We start from the raw sequence: 19178 nt of genomic DNA, 5'->3' as shown, positions 1-19178 counted from the left end.
ACAAGCTCACGTGTCGTTACATGACATGCTGTGAGCTTTGACTATTTTTGGGGAAGAGAATTTCGTTAATAAGGAAAACAAATTTTGTGCACCTAGTCTAGAGCAGGGGTTTTCAAAGTGGGTGACGGGGCACCCTGGGGTGCCGTGACGGCAGTCCAGGGGTGCCGCGAGATCATTCGATAATATTTGGAATTTATTTGGACACTTAAAAAAAAAACCATTTAGTATCATTTTAAACTTGAAGTACAAAGTTATTTTCAGTCAGTTCTAACCAACATGGCTATTATCTCAATGTTTTTCTTGCAACATAATCACAAAAATATTGTCACTGTCGGGCAGAAACCCAAGTTTGAAATGCGTACGTCTTTTGGTAAAGTAAAGCCCTGCTTCATCATACAAGACTGTCGCACAAAACTAGTGAAAACAGCCGACAACGGTGTTGTGTGCTTGTAGATCTGCTGTTTTCACTAGTTTAGTACATTTTATAGATGACAAATATAAAACGAACGGTTTTGGACATACAAGGTATGCAATAAATATAAGGTGCTGGGAGTGAAAATTATAATGTAGGGGTGCCTCGGATTTAAAAAAAAATATGATGGGGTGCCCTGAGACAAAAAAGTCCTGAGGAGCGTTGATAGGGTCCCTAGAAACTGGGACACATTCATTCTGCCACATGGCCTCAACCCCAGCCCAGTGACAGGCAAACAGGATTAACAATACTGTGTACCACTTTACTTCAACCATTATTTTATGCTTATTAGAGCTGACAGAACATATTACCATAACTGCCTAATGTAAACCTTTTAAGCTTTGAAGTTGCACATGGCCGATATGACATACTGTATGACACGCTTTTCCAAATGCTCATAGCGCTTTACTCTGTTCCATAAGACAGTAGAAAATAAGTTGCCGCAGTGGGGCTTTCCCAGCAAACATTGAAAAGATAAGATAAGATTAGATAAACCTTTATTGATCCCCAGAGGGACATTCAGATGTCATAGTAGGAACAGCAGTAAGAATGAAACACAAGAGAGGTACACGTGAGTAAGAGTCAAGAACCAAACTTAAACCAAGATTAATTCAAATTAAATCACAATCTGTGAATGACTCCTACATAACTTCTCTCAGAGTGTAAATATTTACTCATACAGTACATTTTTACACTCTCTGTTATCATGCTCACAGAAATGACAGGACACAGGAGACTTTGCCTCAATACTCAACTGCATCTCCAGTCTCTGGAGCATAAAAAGCTCCCTGGGTTCATAGGTTCTGTTGGCTATGGGTGTAATATTTAATTGACATTCAAAGAAAAAATAACGCCTGTTTCCTGAGACAAACGGCAAAAACAGTAGTACTACGAACAAAGGTGGGCTCGCAACTCATTTTTGATCGCTCAAACTGTTTTATTATTGATACTTTTATTGTACTGCTGATTTGTTGTCAAAACTTAAAACAAATTATCCCTGCTCTCCCTCTCCCTTTTTCTTATTCTCAAGGCTCAATAGTCTGTCTCATTATAAAGGGTACATAATAAAAATGTCAGACGGTGTCTCTCCTCCCTGGTGTTCAGGGAACGGAGAGAATGTGGATGCCTTGAATTTTATCAACATATTATATTCATTAGAAAGACTCGACTTGCATAATCTACTTACAAAGACAGGATAGGAAGAAAAAAAGAGGCAGAAGTACCAGACACTGTCTTCACTTACAAAGGTTGTTTTGTGTGCAGGGATCAGCATACAATACAGTATAGTAGGAAGTGACTGAGAGATTGAATCTGAAAAGACAACAATGCCTTTTCAGATTCAATGAGATAAACCTGACAACGAGAGAGTGAGGGAGAGAGACTCGCCAGAACGACTCTAGTAGGTAATAGAACATTTATCATTACACATCATAAACCTCTTTCTCTTTCCATACACTGTACACAAAAATGCTACAGAAGACTCATGGCATGGATATCTCCTACACCCAACACGTCACTAACGAGGAAGCCCGGCAAAAGGTCAGCCAAGCCATTGGCACACATGATGACCTGCTCTCCACTGTCATAAAGCGAGGAGGTACGGACACATCACCAGATCCTCAGGCCTTGCAAGATCATCCTGCAAGGCACCTCCCCCTGAACTTTCTATTGTAAATACGATCTATTTTGCATTGTCTATCCTTAACTCCCCCTGACCATTCTAGTGTAAATACCATTTTGCATTGTGTTTTTTTTCTGATGATATCTTCTGCATAGTACTGTGTTCTATCTGTCTGTCATTCAATGTAGAGTTAAATATGAGTAAAAAAAAAAAGGATCTCAATTGAAACAAGCAATAGGCTTTCTTGGGCGTATCCTTTCAGTCAACCTTGTACCAGTGAACTGTACTGTCATGAAACTGTACCCTTTCCTATAAAAACTAATAAATTCGTCAATCAATCAATCAAATCGTACAAGGTGGCAGGAGCCAAGGGAGACAAAAGAAAAGATGGAAAGATGGCATCGGAGAATGGACTCGAGGGACAGAGAGGGATGGAGAGAGCTGGTCAGCAGATCGTCTCTCCCTCCGGTGTTATGGGATAGGGACAGTTGCAGGTTAAGACTAGGCTTCATGCTACTCTGATCTTGCACTTTGTAAGTTGCTGTGGATAACAGTGTCTGCTAAATGTAATGTCTTAAAATGTTTAGATACCCACATGGGTTCTCATTATTTTAAATGATTTCTTCCTCCAAAATATATCATATCGCAATGTGACAGTATCTTTCAGTTTCACACTCTGTGTCTTCTCAGTGATTGATTGATGGGACTCAGGAGAGTCAGGAACAAGTGCACTGGGTGTTACAAATAATCACAACTCCCTCTTTTCTCCATACACATACAGAAAAGCACCATCCTAAACCCAGGTTTGTTAAAACAGTAAATAAACTATTACTAATAAATAACGCCAAAGAGACAAAAAAAAAAGTCTCTCTTTGTGGGAAGTAAACATTAATTTTAATGTAGAAAAACAGAGCGGAGCGTGGCTTTTAGAAAATGTGTCAAATCCAACAAAGTGCTCCATGGTACAATGATGATCAAATTAATGCACAACACGATAACGACCTTGGCACTCTTGTTGTGGGAAAAAAGTGTTTATTTGTATGACCAGTTCACTACCTTTTGGAATGTATTACCAATACAAATACAAATAAAGGCTTCGGTGTTCACACACATTTTTAACTATGAATTTTCCAAAGTATTTGACCCCATTTCCAGGCCTATAGCAGCCATATAGTGCAATAACGAGGCTTTTACTCCAGTGTTCTATCAATGCACTCGAGCGAAAGCGCCACGTGACATAATAACATAACGGATCTACAAGCCCACAACATATCACAATGCAACGTGTTGTAAGCTTGTCAATCTATTATTTTTGTCACATGACATCCTATATACTGTACATTAGGCCGCTTTCTTGCAGCTTGTGCAGTGCAGCATTACATTTTATCGTGCTACATTTTACCATGTTAGTCATGTTTTGGGGCATGTTTTTCAGCAAATAAATAGTCAAAACTATGTACATCCAAAGATTTCCAAAGCATTTGATTAAATCCAAACCTTTTCCAGGTATGTTAAACTTTTCTCATTTCAAAATATTTTCAGGAACTTCACGGCCGTGGGAACCCTGGAGCTTTGTATTTTTCCACAACAAGAGTGCCTAAAGTCAAGGTGGCAAGGAAAATTCATACCAATATTCATCTGAGATTATGTGTCATGGACATGGGTTGCTTATTTGCAGCTCTGACCAACACCAGTTGGTAACATGTGAGCTCAGTATCATGTGTTCTTGTTGTTATTGAGGTTGCATTTTGGAGAACATGAACATCTGTTCTAAAACGTACCGTCTGTGGATTCATCTGTCCCGTCATCAAAGCCAGAAGGTTCTCGTCACCCATTGCAATGGTGCAGTCCGCCTTCTTATCTAAAGGATACAGAAAGTAAAGAGGAAGGAGGAGGATATTATATCTTTAGTGAGAATAAGCGGCATTGTGCCGATTTAGTTTTTGTGTTCCTTGCGCTCCACACAGAATGGGGGACAAAACAAAACATGCCTTAACTTCTTTGCCTTTTTTTACTATATAGACATATTTTTTTAAGTATTTCAAATAGCTGATCTGCAAGCTCACAATGTGAAGATGTAGATCAGCATTTGAAGTATTTAAAAATGTTTTTCAAAATAGTAAAAAAAAAAAAAGGCAAAGAAATTAAGGCATAAGGCATAAGACCTGGATCATAATAGAGCCCCATCTCTTAACTCATTGAGTGCCTATCTTATAGTTCATCGTATGACATGGTTGCATGCTGAAAATAGCTTATCTACAAGCTTAAGCTCACAATGTGTTGCAGTGTTTTGTACGTTTTTTTCTTTTTTTAACTTGTTCTCTGCCCTTACTTGCGAAGTTCTGAAGTTCAACCCACCCACAAGACATAACCCCCATAGAAAATAATCTTGTCCACTACTTCCTAATTACAACCCACTGGCGAAAACCTGGGTGGAATTCTTGATTCTGACGTTTATTTATTCCCGCCATGACTAATGTAATTCCGCCTCTCCAAAACATATATTCACCGCCTGCAGCTCGTTCAGAATGTCATTATTTCTTGTTATTGTGATGCATTTGTGTTGTGGATTCTTCTGTCAAGCACTTTGCGACTCCTTTCTTAAAAAGTGCTTTACAAATAAAGTGTATTGTTATCACACAAAAAAAAAACAGTCATCACCCAGTATATAATTAAACACACTACACAGGTTCTTAGTTATTTTGTAAAAAGTGTAGTTCAAAGGCAAATAAAATCGTCCATTTTACAAAATACATTCTTGCACCGCAAAAACACTCTTTAGATGCACTTATCAAAATACATTAAATGGCACTCAACACGGAGAGGACATGTTACATTCTGTAAATGTAGTTGGTGAGTCTAGCAAAAGGTTGCCATAGTACGGAAATTAAGATGCCATGCCTATTTTTTTGTTATTTGAGAGGGTGCTTCGACCTCAGTGTTCTGATTGTTTTTCTTTCCTTATTTTGCTGGCCAATTAGTCACTAAATGTCTGACTAAAGCCTATTTATATTTTGCCACACAACAGGGTTGTACGCTGAAAATAGCCAAACTATGAGCTCAGCTGCGCTTGTTTATGTGCTAGAGCGACAGGGTTCAAATTAACTATAATTCACAATCATTAAGCATTGTAGTGAAGGCCCATGCATGTCTGTCCCTCCTGCTGTGTGTAAATGGTTTCTTCCTGTCTAGCTTCTGGTTTATTTAGGGTGATATTAAGGTGATACGGTTATATCAAGTTATACGGTGCGGCAGTGGCTCAGGGGTAGAGTAATTGGTTGGTGCCTTGCATGGTTTCCTCCGCCATCGGTGTATGACTGTGTGTGTGAATGGGTGAATGTAATGCACAATCCCTGGAAAGCTCCTTGGATAAAGGCGGTCTATACGTAACGTAAATGCACCATTTACCATTTACTGTAGCAGAAAATTATGACTAGATTACAAAACACATGGGAATATAACATTGGTAGAACAAAACCTAAAGCAACAGAGAGAGAAAAAGAAGAAGAAAGAAAGATGAAACAAAAGATACAAATCAATGAAATAGAAATACTGTTATGCTATAGTAAATAGCTAAATCATATATTTTTGCAAAAAAAAAAAGCGAAAATTGAAATAAACGTAAATAAAATAACATACAAAGATAATATACTACAGAACTGTGAGAGATTCACTCATTATATTCACTGTTGATGGACAATGCTGCACATACTATATTATATACATTGCCCAGAGACTCACTGTTCCACTGCATAAATATATTTCGTTTCATATTCACTGTGTTGATACTGTAGTGTACATATCCATTAATTAATACATTAATTGGTGATAGATATATTCATGCATATGCATTGGGGATGGGGATACATACACACAAAGCCAGACATAGGAGCGGTTAGCAACGCTCAAAAATTGTGTAGAATGAAAGGAATTCCGTTGATGTTCCGGCTTTCGGCAGCGTTATATCAAAACCTGTAATAAAAGGTGGTGAGTGCTGGTGTGACGCACAGGATTATAGCTCCCTTAACTCATTTAGTGCCAGCGCCCTCTAGGGGCCAAAGAATGCCAGGGTATCTCTCATAGGCGAGCGCTTTAGCTTCCAGGACCTCACCTTCCAGGACCTCACGTGCTCACGTTCATGCACGTCATGGAAAGGTCCCGGATGATAATGCTAACAGAATGGCTATTCCCATTTTGTCATCTAAAAGATCATTTTTGGGCGATTTCGCCGTAAATAAACCTCGCGCCGCTTCCCTAAAGACACAATCCAGAGATATAAGCCTTCAAAGATGTGGTCTTTCATTGGATTAGGCAGAGATTGGCGATTTCGTTCGCAAATAACGGCCGGCCGGGAGGTTGCTAGCTTTCGGCTAGTAGCTAGAAAAATCAGGCCAGGCTTCAGAAGGCCTCTTATCATTTTTATTCATTTCATTAAATATCCCGGACTAGTTCGGGATAGGCACCCTGGAATACGTCGCGCCGCCTACAATGAACATTGGGTGAACATTGGGGGGGTCTAAACTTTATTTTAAACCATTTTCAATGGAATAAATCGTCGGACTATCTAGCGTCTCTCGTTGGTGAGCGCTGGGCGAGCCGGGACCACCCACGTTGCTCCAAGCAGCTCGGGGTAAGTAAAATAGCAAATAAAATTTTTTTTTGATCAGCTATTTTCAGCATGCAACCATGTCATACGATGAACTATAAGAATACGATTTTCTAGGACAGCAAAAAAATAGTGCTTATGTAACCGGTTGTTGACACGTGACCTTTGTGGGGGTTTAATAGGCAGGTTAGATTTGACATGTTTGTGTCAGGTTGTGTCCAAAGTGTGTGATTGATGACAGGTGAACATAATGCCTCCCCACTCTGTGTGCCTCAAAATGTTTCCAGCAATCAATTCCAGTCCATCAAACACAAACGTTATAATAACATGTGAACCAGAGCACCGTATAGGCTACTCCTGGTGAGAGCGCAGATATGTGGAGTGAATGTGGACATTTTGACATTTACTAAATAATAACTACATTGGATCCATTAGAACAGTGGTTTTCAACCAGTGGTCCGGGGACCACCAGTGGTCCTTGAAGGGGTTCCAGGTGGTCCCCAGCTAAAGGATGGAGAGTTGCAAACCAAATGGGCCCTTATAGAACTTTAACGCTGGTGAGTGTAAAATGAAACCAAATGGACACTTGCAGGTCCATTTGGTTTCATTTTACATTCTCAAGAGTTAAATTATTGTTAAACACCTGCATTACTTAATTTACAAGAACTCGATACAGTTACAGAATGTAGAAGAATTGTTATTTTGATTGACCTGACATCTATACAGCATGGTGTTGTGGACAAAATCATATCTAACGATAAAAGATAGTTTTGGGTCTGAGAGGCTGAATCTCATCAAATGGTGGTCCACGGCTCAAATGCCCAATAAATAATGGACCTTCATATGAAAACTAAGGGTTGAAAACATTAGCAAAAGCATTAGAACACAGATTAGTTTTTTACACTTCCTGAAAAGAAATGGTTTCTGCCTGACAGTGACAATAATGTCACACAGTTAATGAAGTTTTGCATCCCATTCCTTGTGGCTGTCTTTGATATTTGCTGCCAGTGGGGACACGTTTTTTTTTCTTCTTCTTTTTTTTTTTTTTAAGAAATCTCTGCAGCTGTTCACGCAACTCAAAACACGGAAATGAAACACGAGGCAGATATCTCCCCCTGGATAGCCATCTGAATTCGGGGTGCAAGAGAAGGCACTCCTCTGCGGTGTCCATTTCACAATGCTGTTCACAACGACACAAGTTGGGGCATGTGCTATGATGCTGTTGCAGACTGCACATTTTTCACATTCACTTGATTCTGGTTTTATACAATAATTGTGTATCTGGCTCTAGGCTCGTCTTGTGCGTGACGCGTGTGATTCGGCGTGACAATTAGGTATGGTTATGAATACTTATAGCTCTATTTATGAATCTCGCAGGTTATATTTGGTTGTTGTACCACAGTAATTGAATAAGCGACACACGGAAAACATGCTTTGCAATTATGCATTGCTCCAACATGCCAATTGAAAATAATGTTTTGTAGTATTCTATAACAAGTTTGCTGAGGTTTTATATATGCTAATATTAACATTTAGCACCTCGTTGAGATGCTGTACAGACTTGGAGGTGTTGAGGAAGTGCGCACAGTGGATTTCAATGAGTTGCCAAACACTGTGGTTTCACTCGTTGGTTTTGTTAAGTAGAAAGGTAGACAGAAAGTGTAAACCCTGTCCTCCAGGGGGTGAGATACTAAGCAGCTATTGGTTGATGACACAGCCCATGTCATTGAACTTCACATGAGTGCGCCACCAACTCTACCAAGTCTCTCACGATTTATTCTGACTTTGGAGATTTGTCTGCACAGTGAAATCACATGAGAAGTCGTTTGGTGAAAAGCAAGCATTAGGTGTTTCTGTATGCCAGCATCAAGTTAACAGTATAAGTGTTATCTAAATTAAACAAACTAAGCTAAATTAATTCATGTTACACACACACACACACACACACACAAAAGCGTGGGATGGCTCAAAGTAGCTGACAAAGTACAGCATCTTGCAATGGGCCTGGTGTACAAGATACACTACACCTCCAAGATACCCATGTACCTGACAAACTACTTCTTAAAGGTCAAGGATGTTCATGATCACAACACCAGAGGCAGCTCCACTAATCATCATCAACGTAGATTTAACACTAAACAAGGCTCTAACTCGTTCTCCTGCTACACCATCAACATGTGGAACGCCCTCCCACAAGCCTTAAAGGAGAGCAAATCCCTAGCCTCCTTCAAAATCGGTATGAAAAGTCACCTTCAGGCGGCTGCTACCCGTGACTTGTAAATAGACTAAGCCCCCATGCTCCCCCCACCCCTTTTTTCTGCCTTTGTATTTGATGTTGTGCTTTTTCTGCTTTTGAAATTGATATTATCCTAGATAAAGTACTATGTTCTATCCGTCTGTCTTGTTATATGAGATACTTAAAGTGTGGTTCCTGTGGAAATAAGCTTCGGCTTTCTAGGATCTCCTTTTAGTTGACCTTGTACCAGTGATTTGTACTGTCATCACACACACACACACACACACACACACACACACACACACACACACACACACACACACACACACACACACACACACACACACACACACACACACACACACACACACACACACACACACACACACACACACACACACACACACACCCCTACCTGTGTCATTGGTGACGGAGCCCTTGCCATTTTTGACATCCACTACCCAAACTGCCTCTTTCCCATCAGGTCCATCCTTGACCTTAAACGCGAACACTCCCCCAATCTTCTTGACAAACTGCTCTCCTTCCTGGGGGGGGGGGGGGGGGGGGGGGGAAGAGAGAGAGAGAGACAGAGAGAGAGAGAGAGAGAGAGAGAGAGAGAGAGAGAGAGAGAGAGAGAGAGAGAGAGAGAGAGAGGGAGAGAGAGAGAAAGAGAGAGAGAGAGAAGCAAACTTGAGTCATGGCCAGAGCTAAAAGCTTTTCTGCTCTTTGTTATTGGATGACGTTTTACCTCTTGCAGTTTTTTTTCAATCTCCTGGAAAACAGCATAGGCTTTAAAGTCCTCCAGTCCGCTGGATGCAGCGGTAGCAACAGCAGCAACCCGGGGCCTGTGGAGAACAGGGTTATTACGACTATTAGATAAGGATGTGACCTCGAAACCTGCCTTGGTTCTGTGTGCATGTGCATGTGCATGCGTGAGAGCGAGTCTGAGAAAAACAGAGAATTAGAATGTCAACAAGCAACACAAACATCCCAATGGCAAAACAACACACTCAAGATAAATATGCCCAAATTAATTTCAAGGCCCTCAAAAATAAAACCTACTCTATCACTCTATAAAACCACACATAGTGAAATGATTTGGTTAAAATACAACGTTTGTTAAAAGTCTAAGCTTTAATTCTGATAGTAATCATTCTAGTAATGAGTACAGAATATATGCAGTATAGAGCAGAATATCACAATATAGAGCTATTTAACACTAATATTAACCAAAGAAAAATGTACTTACCCTACCTTTAACCAGTTAAACCCCTCTATACTAAGCAAATATATATTGTTGAGGTAATGGTTTGGATTTCAATGGAAGATACAATACGTTTATTGTCATATGCACACAAGCACAGTAAAAGCACAGTTGTTCACATCACGCAATGACATTCCTACTTTGCCTTCAGACATTCACACCGACTGTAATGATACAATTAACTAAACAACAAGCTAAAAAGACTAGAAAGAGCAGAGCAGCAGTCAGAATATTGCACAATAATATAAAAACTGTTAAGCAGCAGTTCTTGAGTGGCCTAGGTACAGTCAATAATGAAAAGTACATATTGTAAATGTGTGTTTGCGTGTGTGTGTGTGTGTGCGCGCGCATGTGCGTGTCGTGTATGCATGTGCGTACTGTATGTGTGAGTCTGAATGTCCATTAAAGAGCAGCAGTGATGGGGAGGAAGTGGGAAGAGGGGTGCTTTTGTGTGTCTGAGATGCATTCATGATGAGCCTGATTGCCTGAGGGTAGAAATGTTCTTTCAGTCTGGCTGTCCTGGACGTCAAACTGTAGAGTTTTCATGATGGCATCAGTATGTAAGAGGTGGTGTAGTGGACGAGAGCTGTCCTGATTACATGCTGTGAAGTGTTGTGAATTGATGGGAAGGTCGCCTCTTGATCACAACTGAAATCTCTGTGGTTGCAATCATTTACTCTTCACCATGCTAGCAAGGCAATAGCTTCCAGGGACAACCTGGCGTGATACAATCCAAATGAAGTGTTCCAACCAAGAGGTAGGTTGAGGCAGCATATATAGCCCACAGAATACAGGGATCCAACACCGTGCAGAGAATGACAAAATTGTCTGCCTCACAGAATGTCCTTTAAAGGGATCCCTGGCTAATATGACAAATATGCCTTAAAACATTATAATTGTCCTCTATAACTACAATCTAAAATTAAAAACACCTTCAATATTTTATTTCTTCTAGAGATAGCTAATCTTTCATTCAATAGGGGAAATGCCTGTCGCAAGTTGATGATGTCATAAATGTCAAGTGTAATCTATCCCTATGGAATTCATGGCGTGCATGTGCAAATAAAAACAAATGTAATACTTCCTATGGTTAATATGAGCATCAAATAAACATTTCAAATGTGTTTTTCGCACATGCATGCCATAAATTCCATAGGGATAGATCACACATGACATTTATGACATCATCAACTTGCGACAGACATTTCCCCTATTGAGTGAAAGATTAGCTATTTCTAGAAGAAATAAAATATTTAAGGTGTTTTTAATTTTACATTGTAGTTATAGAGGACAATTATAATGTTTTAAGGCATATTTGTCATATTAGCCAGGGATCCTTTTAAGATGAGCATTGTGAAATGCTTTATATACAGCACTGCCATGAATACATTTAACGTTCCTGTTATAAAAGATGGGAAACCAGAGACAGATAGAATCAGGGAACTTTCATATATGAAGGCAATAGTTTGAATTTCAATTATTGCAGGTTATTCTTCAGGCCTGCACTCATTTTGCACATCAGCCTTCCTTAACCAGCTACAGTGTGATCATATGGGTGGTATGTCCAGCATTCTGCTCCTCTCACATGTAATAGAAAGATCACACCTTGTGAACTGAGTGGTGGTCAAATAAAAATAGTCAAATAAAAAGAGTCAAATACATGGATTGCAAGGTTGCTCATGCTCAACAGTGGCAGTTGATTCTTGTATTCCAAGAATCCGTGATGCTTACAAGTTGTACCTGACGGACGGACGGACAGACAGACAGACACATTGTGAGCTTAAATCCGCTTTTTTCCAAGTATTATTTGTTTATTATTATTTTGACCTGCTTTAATTGATGGACAGGTGGACGCATTGTGAGCTTGTAGATCCGCTATTTTCGATTATTTGTTTATTTTTATTTTGATATGAAAACTTCTACTTGTTGTAACAGATTATTAGGCCTACATCACCTATAGACAACACGTGAATTCGCACTCGACCAGCCTAAAGAAACTCGAATAAAGACTAATGATTGAAAGCACTCGAGTCGACCTGCTATAAGATAGGCTATAGTTTTCGCCAACTTGTTATGATTGATAGTACATTACCTCTTTGTGTCAGCAAAAGCATCTGTGGTAGGCCTACTTTCTGGTCAGGGGAAAAAACGTTGTGCGTGCTGTTGCAGCCACCCAGTCGCGGACATTTGTGTGTTATTGTGTGTGTGTGTGTGTGTGTGTGTGTGTGTGTGTGTGTGTGTGTGTGTGTGTGTGTGTGTGTGTGTGTGTGTGTGTGTGTGTGTGTGCGCGCCCGTGCCCTCCTTGCTACGCGTGTGTGTCTACTGTGTGTGTGTGTGTGTGTGTGTGTGTGTGTGTGTGTGTGTGTGTGTGTGTGTGTGAGAGAGAGAGAGAGTGTTGAGTCTGCCTGCTCAATTGCGCCCCTCCTTTAACGTGTGTGTGTTTGTGGTCTGTGTGTGTGGTCAGGAGAGGTATGGCAGGCGACAGACATACACGGCCAGCCAGTAACATCGTGAAAGCGAATTACAGGAGTGGCGGGAGACCACCATTCAAAAGAACATCACTGACAGGGCCGTATCCCTGGCTTCCCAGGTGGGAAGGACATATTTGGACCGGCCCACGTTTGGTTCGGGACAGCGAAAATTTGCTTTGGTTCGGTTCGGTTTTCTTTGTGCATTTTCCAAGTCGGTTCTGGTGTGCATAACAATGAGTTATAGCACGCAGCGCAGCACGTATATACATGCACACTACACACACATACCAGGACAGTGTTCTAAAGTATATCACCAACAGTGTGTGTTGGATTTAGACTGTTTGTATTGGAACTTAATAGCAACAACACAGCTGCACAGTAGCAGCAGCTAGACGTTCAATGACACGCATACATTTTAAAATAAAATGTTACTTGAGCACTCAGCAACATCAAAATATACCAAAAGAAGAAGTGCTCTTCCGAGCACAGGTCTCCACCAGCCATGCGTCCTGGTGGTGCTATAATAGGCCAATGTAAAAAGGGTGGCATGTGTTCTTCACCAATCTTAGACCTTTCATGGCGCCACCATGAGGCTGATTTGAACATTTTGTAGTGTAATTTCTTCCTTGGCCTTTTGCGAATGTGCGTGCACAATTTCATTACAATTGCACGCCGTTTGATTTGAGGCATTTTGTTCGAAACGGATCAATCCTGCAAAGTTTGGAGGCCAATCTTAGCCAATCAGGATTGAATATTTAATATGGGACAGATCTGTCTTGATCATATGACTGTAGAGATACTGTGTACTGATTTGTGTTAATTTTGGGTAAAATCTGAAGGAGTAATATCCAAAAATGTGTCTTACATAAGTCGGCCTCCTGGTGGCGCTATAAAAGGCTGATGTGAAAAATGCAAGGAAAGGGTTTTTCCTTGGCCTATAGGGAGTGTGCTTACAAAGTTTGAAACTGATCGGTGGAGTTATAGGTAAAACCACGAATAGTTATAGTGCCACCATGAGGCTGATTTCAAAAATTTGAAGTGGCATTTCTTCCTCGGCCTAGTGGGAACGTGTGTGCGCGCGATTTCATGTTAATTGCACTCTGCGTTTGTGATTTGAGGCATTTTGTCCGAAACGGACCAATCTTACAAACTTTGAAAGCCAATCTCAGCCAACCAGGATGGAATATGGACAATCAGATCGATCCATGTCAATCACATGACTGTAGAGATACTGTCTACCGATTTGCGTGATTTTTGGACAAAATCTGTAGGAGTACTGGCCAAAAGGTAGTTTTGCACAAATTGGCCTCCTGGTGGCGCTAGAACAGGCCAATGTGAAAAGTGTGGGTGGCAGAGGTTCTGAATTGGCAGCCAGGGAGTGCGCTTCGCTTACAAAGTTTGAAACTGATCGGTGTAGTTATAGGTAAAACCACGAATCGGCCTGTTATAGCGCCACCATGAAGCTGATTTCAAAAATTTGAAGTGGCATTTCTTCCTCGGCTTAGTGGGAACGTGTGTGCGCGATGTCATGTTAATTGCACTCTGCATTTGTGATTTGAGGCATTTTGTCCAAAATGGACCAATCTTACAAACTTTGAAAGCCAATATCAGCCAATCAGGATGGAATATGGACAATCAGACAGATCCGTGTCGATCACATGACTGTAGAGACACTGTCTACCGATTTGCGTGAATTTTGGTCAAAATCTGTAGGAGTAGTGTACAGAAATGTGTTTTGCAAACATCGGCCTCAAGGTGGCACTAGAATAGGGTCATTTGAAAAATGAATTGGCATCCAGGGAGTGCGCTTACAAAGTTTGAAACTGATCGGTGGAGTTATAGGTAAAACCACGAATCGGCCTGTTATAGCGCCACCATGAGGCTGATTTCAAAAATTTTAAGTGGCATTTCTTCCTCGGCCTAGTGGGAACGTGTGTGCACGATTTCATGTTAATTGCACTCTGCATTTGTGATTTGAGGCATTTTGTCCAAAATGGACCAATCTTACAAACTTTGAAAGCCAATATCAGCCAATCAGGATGGAATATGGACAATCAGACAGATCCGTGTCGATCACATGACTGTAGAGACACTGTCTACCGATTTGCGTGATTTTTGGTCAAAATCTGTAGGAATAGTGTACAGAAATGTGTTTTGCAAACATTGGCCTCAAGGTGGCGCTAGAATAGGGTTATTTGAAAAATGTGGGGCAGAGGTTCTGAATTGGCATCCAGGGAGTGTGTGTGATAATTTTGGCAGCGACCGGGCCAACGGCGCGGGTGATTAGCTGTACACAAACTTGGAGGACGGACGGACGCATGGACGGACGCACGCACGGACGGACGGACGCACGCACGGACAGGGGCGAAAACATACTCTCCCTCAGCCTTCGGCTGGTGGAGACAACTATTGGCATGAATTTATACTCAAAGTTAACCATGTTAAGACATTTTCAGTAAAGACAAGTAGAAGAAGAAACTAAACATTTTCAAATGGCAATACGGTAAAGGAGCCCTTATGATAAAAGCCCTTTTCCCTGCTTTCCTTCAATGTTTCAGTAGCGCAACTAAGGATGCATAATTAGTAGTTACTAGTTATATTTCCATTTAAACTTACATTGAAATAGAACCCTCTAAGCTCTAACATTATTACATCAGAGAAATGGCAAACGAAAAGACATGTAATGTACGTGGCTTTATATTTCTGAATTGATACAGTATGAGCTGCTTGTCATGCTGATGGGCATATTGATACAGTATGAGCTGCTTGTCATGCTGATGGGCATATTGATACAGTATGAGCTGCTTGTCATGCTGATGGGCATATTGATTTGTGTTCACGAAGCGACAAGGACACGTGAAGATACAAAACGACACCGATTATGGATGCAAATTATCGATTAATTCGTTAATTGATAGTTGATAACCTTATCGACCGATTAACTAATTGATTGATAAGCAGCGTTTTTTAGGACCAAATGGAAAGTTCTTGTCCAAAAATGAGTGCAGAAACATAATTGAAGCCTTGAAGTATATAACATTAACGAGGGTCAACGAGCTTCAGCTGGACATTAATCTGAGTTCCTAGATGTATTTTTTTGGACACACACACACACACACACACACACACACACACACACACACACACACACACACACACACACACACACACACACACACACACACACACACACACACACACACACACACACACACACACACACACACACACACACACACCCCCCCCCCCCCCCCCCCTTTGCAGTGCTCTATGGAGTCTCATTTCTCTCAAAAAGCCCTTGAATATGATGGAATATGATTAAGGATTACTGTGATTATGTTAAGCTCACATTTGATATCACACACACGACACACCATATCTGAAACTTTCACTAGACAAAAAAAAATGGTTTTCAAAAGAATATTTTCTTTCTAATAAAATATATTTTCTTCAAAAAATATTTTTTTTAATGGCAATTAATCGATTATAGATTAATTGTTAACATCCGTAATGCCAATACATGTTGCTGCATGACGGGTATGATGCATGGCAGGTGTAACGCACAGGGATCTGTTACACCAGTTTTCTGTGCAGCCTGTGCTACTGAACACTTTCCTTTACTAGGCAGTAATGTGGCCACACTTGTTCATTTTGCAACTTTTGTCGCCGCTAGTGTGTACTGTGTAGTGTGTACCTCACAGTCTTCAAATGCAACAGTCTATGCCCCTTGAAATCTGCCACAGGAAGCTGTCACCTGTTTTATCATTTCCTTTCACGAAAATACATCTTAAAATATCTTTTTGAATTTCCATTTCTTCTAAGCGCACGCTAGATACCTTTGACTAATTACATTTACAGTAGGAATTATTGACGTGATTGCAAAGGCGAAATGGAAGTGGGGGGAAGCAGTCACCTGCTTATAATCTGCGCCTTTTCAGTGTTTCTGTTGCACAGACTGTTAGGCAGACGCATTTGAAAATGTTGCCACATACCTCGTTTCTCTGTCTACTCAAAAGGTGCACTTACAGTATGCACTAATGTTAGGACTCCAGCCCTCACCTTTGACCTGTCAAGTAGGGCTGTCAAGTAAGCTGTCAAGCCCTGTCGGGCTACGAATAAAACTGAATGTTCTAGTATGAAGTGAACTTGCATGGTTGCCACCACAGTTTGTGTGAATGTGTGTGTGTGAATGGTTGAATATAATGCACTTTGTGTAATGGCGCTAAAGAAATGCAGGCAAGTTTTACACCGTTTTACACCGTGAGGGTTGAGGCAGAATATATTCAAGGTTGTACACCAAAGATAGCCCATAGAATACAGGGAGCCACTTTCAACCTACAGACCACTGTGCAGAGGATGACAATACTGCAGCACAAAATGTCCTTTTAAGACATGTTGAGCATTGTAAAAACACTTTTCATACAGCATTGCCATGAATTTCACGTTCCGATTCTAAGGTCTGGGAATCCAGATTGCCCTCATAATCTCTTGCCCCTAGGATTTAGCATACATCTGGATAATAAAATGCATGGTGACTTTAATTTGACACTATTCAAAACGCCCCACCCCCTTTGCTACATCATGTCAGCAAAGCAGCTCTCAGTAAAATAATAGTTGCCCTACATGATTAAAACAGAACTGAATCTTGTTGCATGAATGGTTATAAAAATGGAAAGACCTTCATGCATAGCATAATGTTCATCTTAATTCATGAATGCTCCCCAGTCATTAAAGCCCATACCAGACCACAAACAAACTAAAAGCTATTTACAAGATAATAACTACTGTAATGTTCATCTAATTCATAAATGCTCCCCAGTCATTAAAGCCCATACCAGACCACAAACAAACTGAAAGCTAACAAGATAAATACTGCATAAATAGGAACACCGCATAAATAGGAACACAGCTAGGTCCTTTTTTCCATTTCCTGAAAAATAATAGTTTTGTTTTCCACCAGACAGTGAGGATAATTAGCTGCTGTCGTAATGAATCAGACATTATTACAGGCACACATTGCACTTAATCACAGAGCAATTTGTGCTGCACTTTTAATGTACAATAGGCCTACGTGACTCAGGCCCCGGGAGAGCAAAAGCATGCATTTCTCTGAAATAAACATCTTGGGGAAGAATTACACACCAAGCCAAAACTTACAGCATGAAGTTACAAAGAGAAAGGTGAGAACACCAAACGAAACAACAGAACCAATACAACGTACATCAATTGAGAAATGTCTATTGGCGTCCATCGACATGCAATGCGTTGTCGTTTAGACCTTGCTCACCTGGCGTCCTGTGGGAATCCCATCTTGTATAAGGCGACGACCACCGCACCTCCTAAGCCAATGTTGTGCTGCAGAGCGACCTTTGCACCCGGGACCTGCCTTCTGTCAGCCTGCCCCCGTAGCTGCCAACACAACTCTGCACACTGGGCCAGACCTGACAAACACACACGCACGCGCGCGCACACGCACACACGCACACACACACACACACACACACACACACACACACACACACACACACACACACACACACACACACACACACAATATATTTACATCACTTGTGGGGACACATTACATAGACTTCCATTCATTTTTATGCAAGTCCTGTGGCCTTACACTAACCTCTATCCCTAAACCTAACCCCTGTCCCCTAACCCTTGTGGGGACCTACTATTTTGTCCCCACACTGTCAGAGGTCCCCTGCAGGTGACTGTGTGAACTTGCGTTTAGTCCCCATAAGTATAGCTAGACAAACTCTCACACACACACACACGCACGCACGCACGCACGCACGCACGCACGCACGCACGCACGCACGCACGCACGCACGCACGCACGCACGCACGCACGCACACACACACACACGCACACACACGCGCACACACTGCCCTTTGGCCACGTTTAGGCACTGGGCAGTGACTCCTTCAGGGTCACTGAACTCGTTTCGTCATCAGCATTTGTTATATACAAATTGCCCTATATACAGTAGTGTGATTACTTTCTCCTCTGACCTCTCAAATGTTACATCATGGATATATGAATTGTTTGGTGGTGTGAAGGTTGTTTCTTCTATATAAGTCATTGTAAATGGAATGTGGTTATTGTTCTGAAGCATTATGAATATTGATAATGCACTATATTCATACTTGCATGTTTATAATGCATTATAGACTTTATAGAAAGTGTTGCCAAAAGTTATACAAATCAGCAAAAAGCTATGCAAGATAAAGCATGTTTGGTCATTGTCAAGGGTTACCTGAACTGACCACACATGAGAGAACTAAAAGTAGAGATCATTGGTCAAAATGTTGTAATCACCCCAAATATAATTGGCAAAACACTAAAGATTTTATAGATACTATAGTACTAGTAAGATGCCTCAGGGCGCCATGCGACCTCGTGCCAATTCTTTGCCATCTGGCCAGTGGTGTATATCGGACCAGTTACCCATATATGGAGACCCCTGGTACCCATATATGGAGATCCATGTTCTGTATA

The 19178-nt window shown here is 41.0% G+C and overlaps 1 protein-coding gene across 1 annotated transcript in view; it reads right to left on the bottom strand.

Annotated features, from left to right (window-relative positions):
* scp2a (sterol carrier protein 2a) overlaps positions 1-19178 on the bottom strand; it is a 35509-nt gene that overhangs the window by 2311 nt on the left and 14020 nt on the right. The window contains exons 12-15 of the mRNA XM_080725155.1: positions 17958-18111; positions 9684-9780; positions 9351-9480; positions 3875-3954 (exon numbers count right to left, since the gene is read on the bottom strand). Coding sequence (XP_080581281.1) covers positions 3875-3954; positions 9351-9480; positions 9684-9780; positions 17958-18111 — 461 coding nt within the window. The remainder of the gene's footprint in view (positions 1-3874; positions 3955-9350; positions 9481-9683; positions 9781-17957; positions 18112-19178) is intronic.

Source organism: Nannobrachium achirus, assembly GCF_963921795.1.
Source record: "Nannobrachium achirus genome assembly, chromosome: 5".
Classification (NCBI taxonomy): domain Eukaryota; kingdom Metazoa; phylum Chordata; class Actinopteri; order Myctophiformes; family Myctophidae; genus Nannobrachium; species Nannobrachium achirus.
The sequence above is the reverse complement of the archived record's forward strand: the minus strand, read 5'-3'. Positions and strand labels throughout refer to the sequence as shown.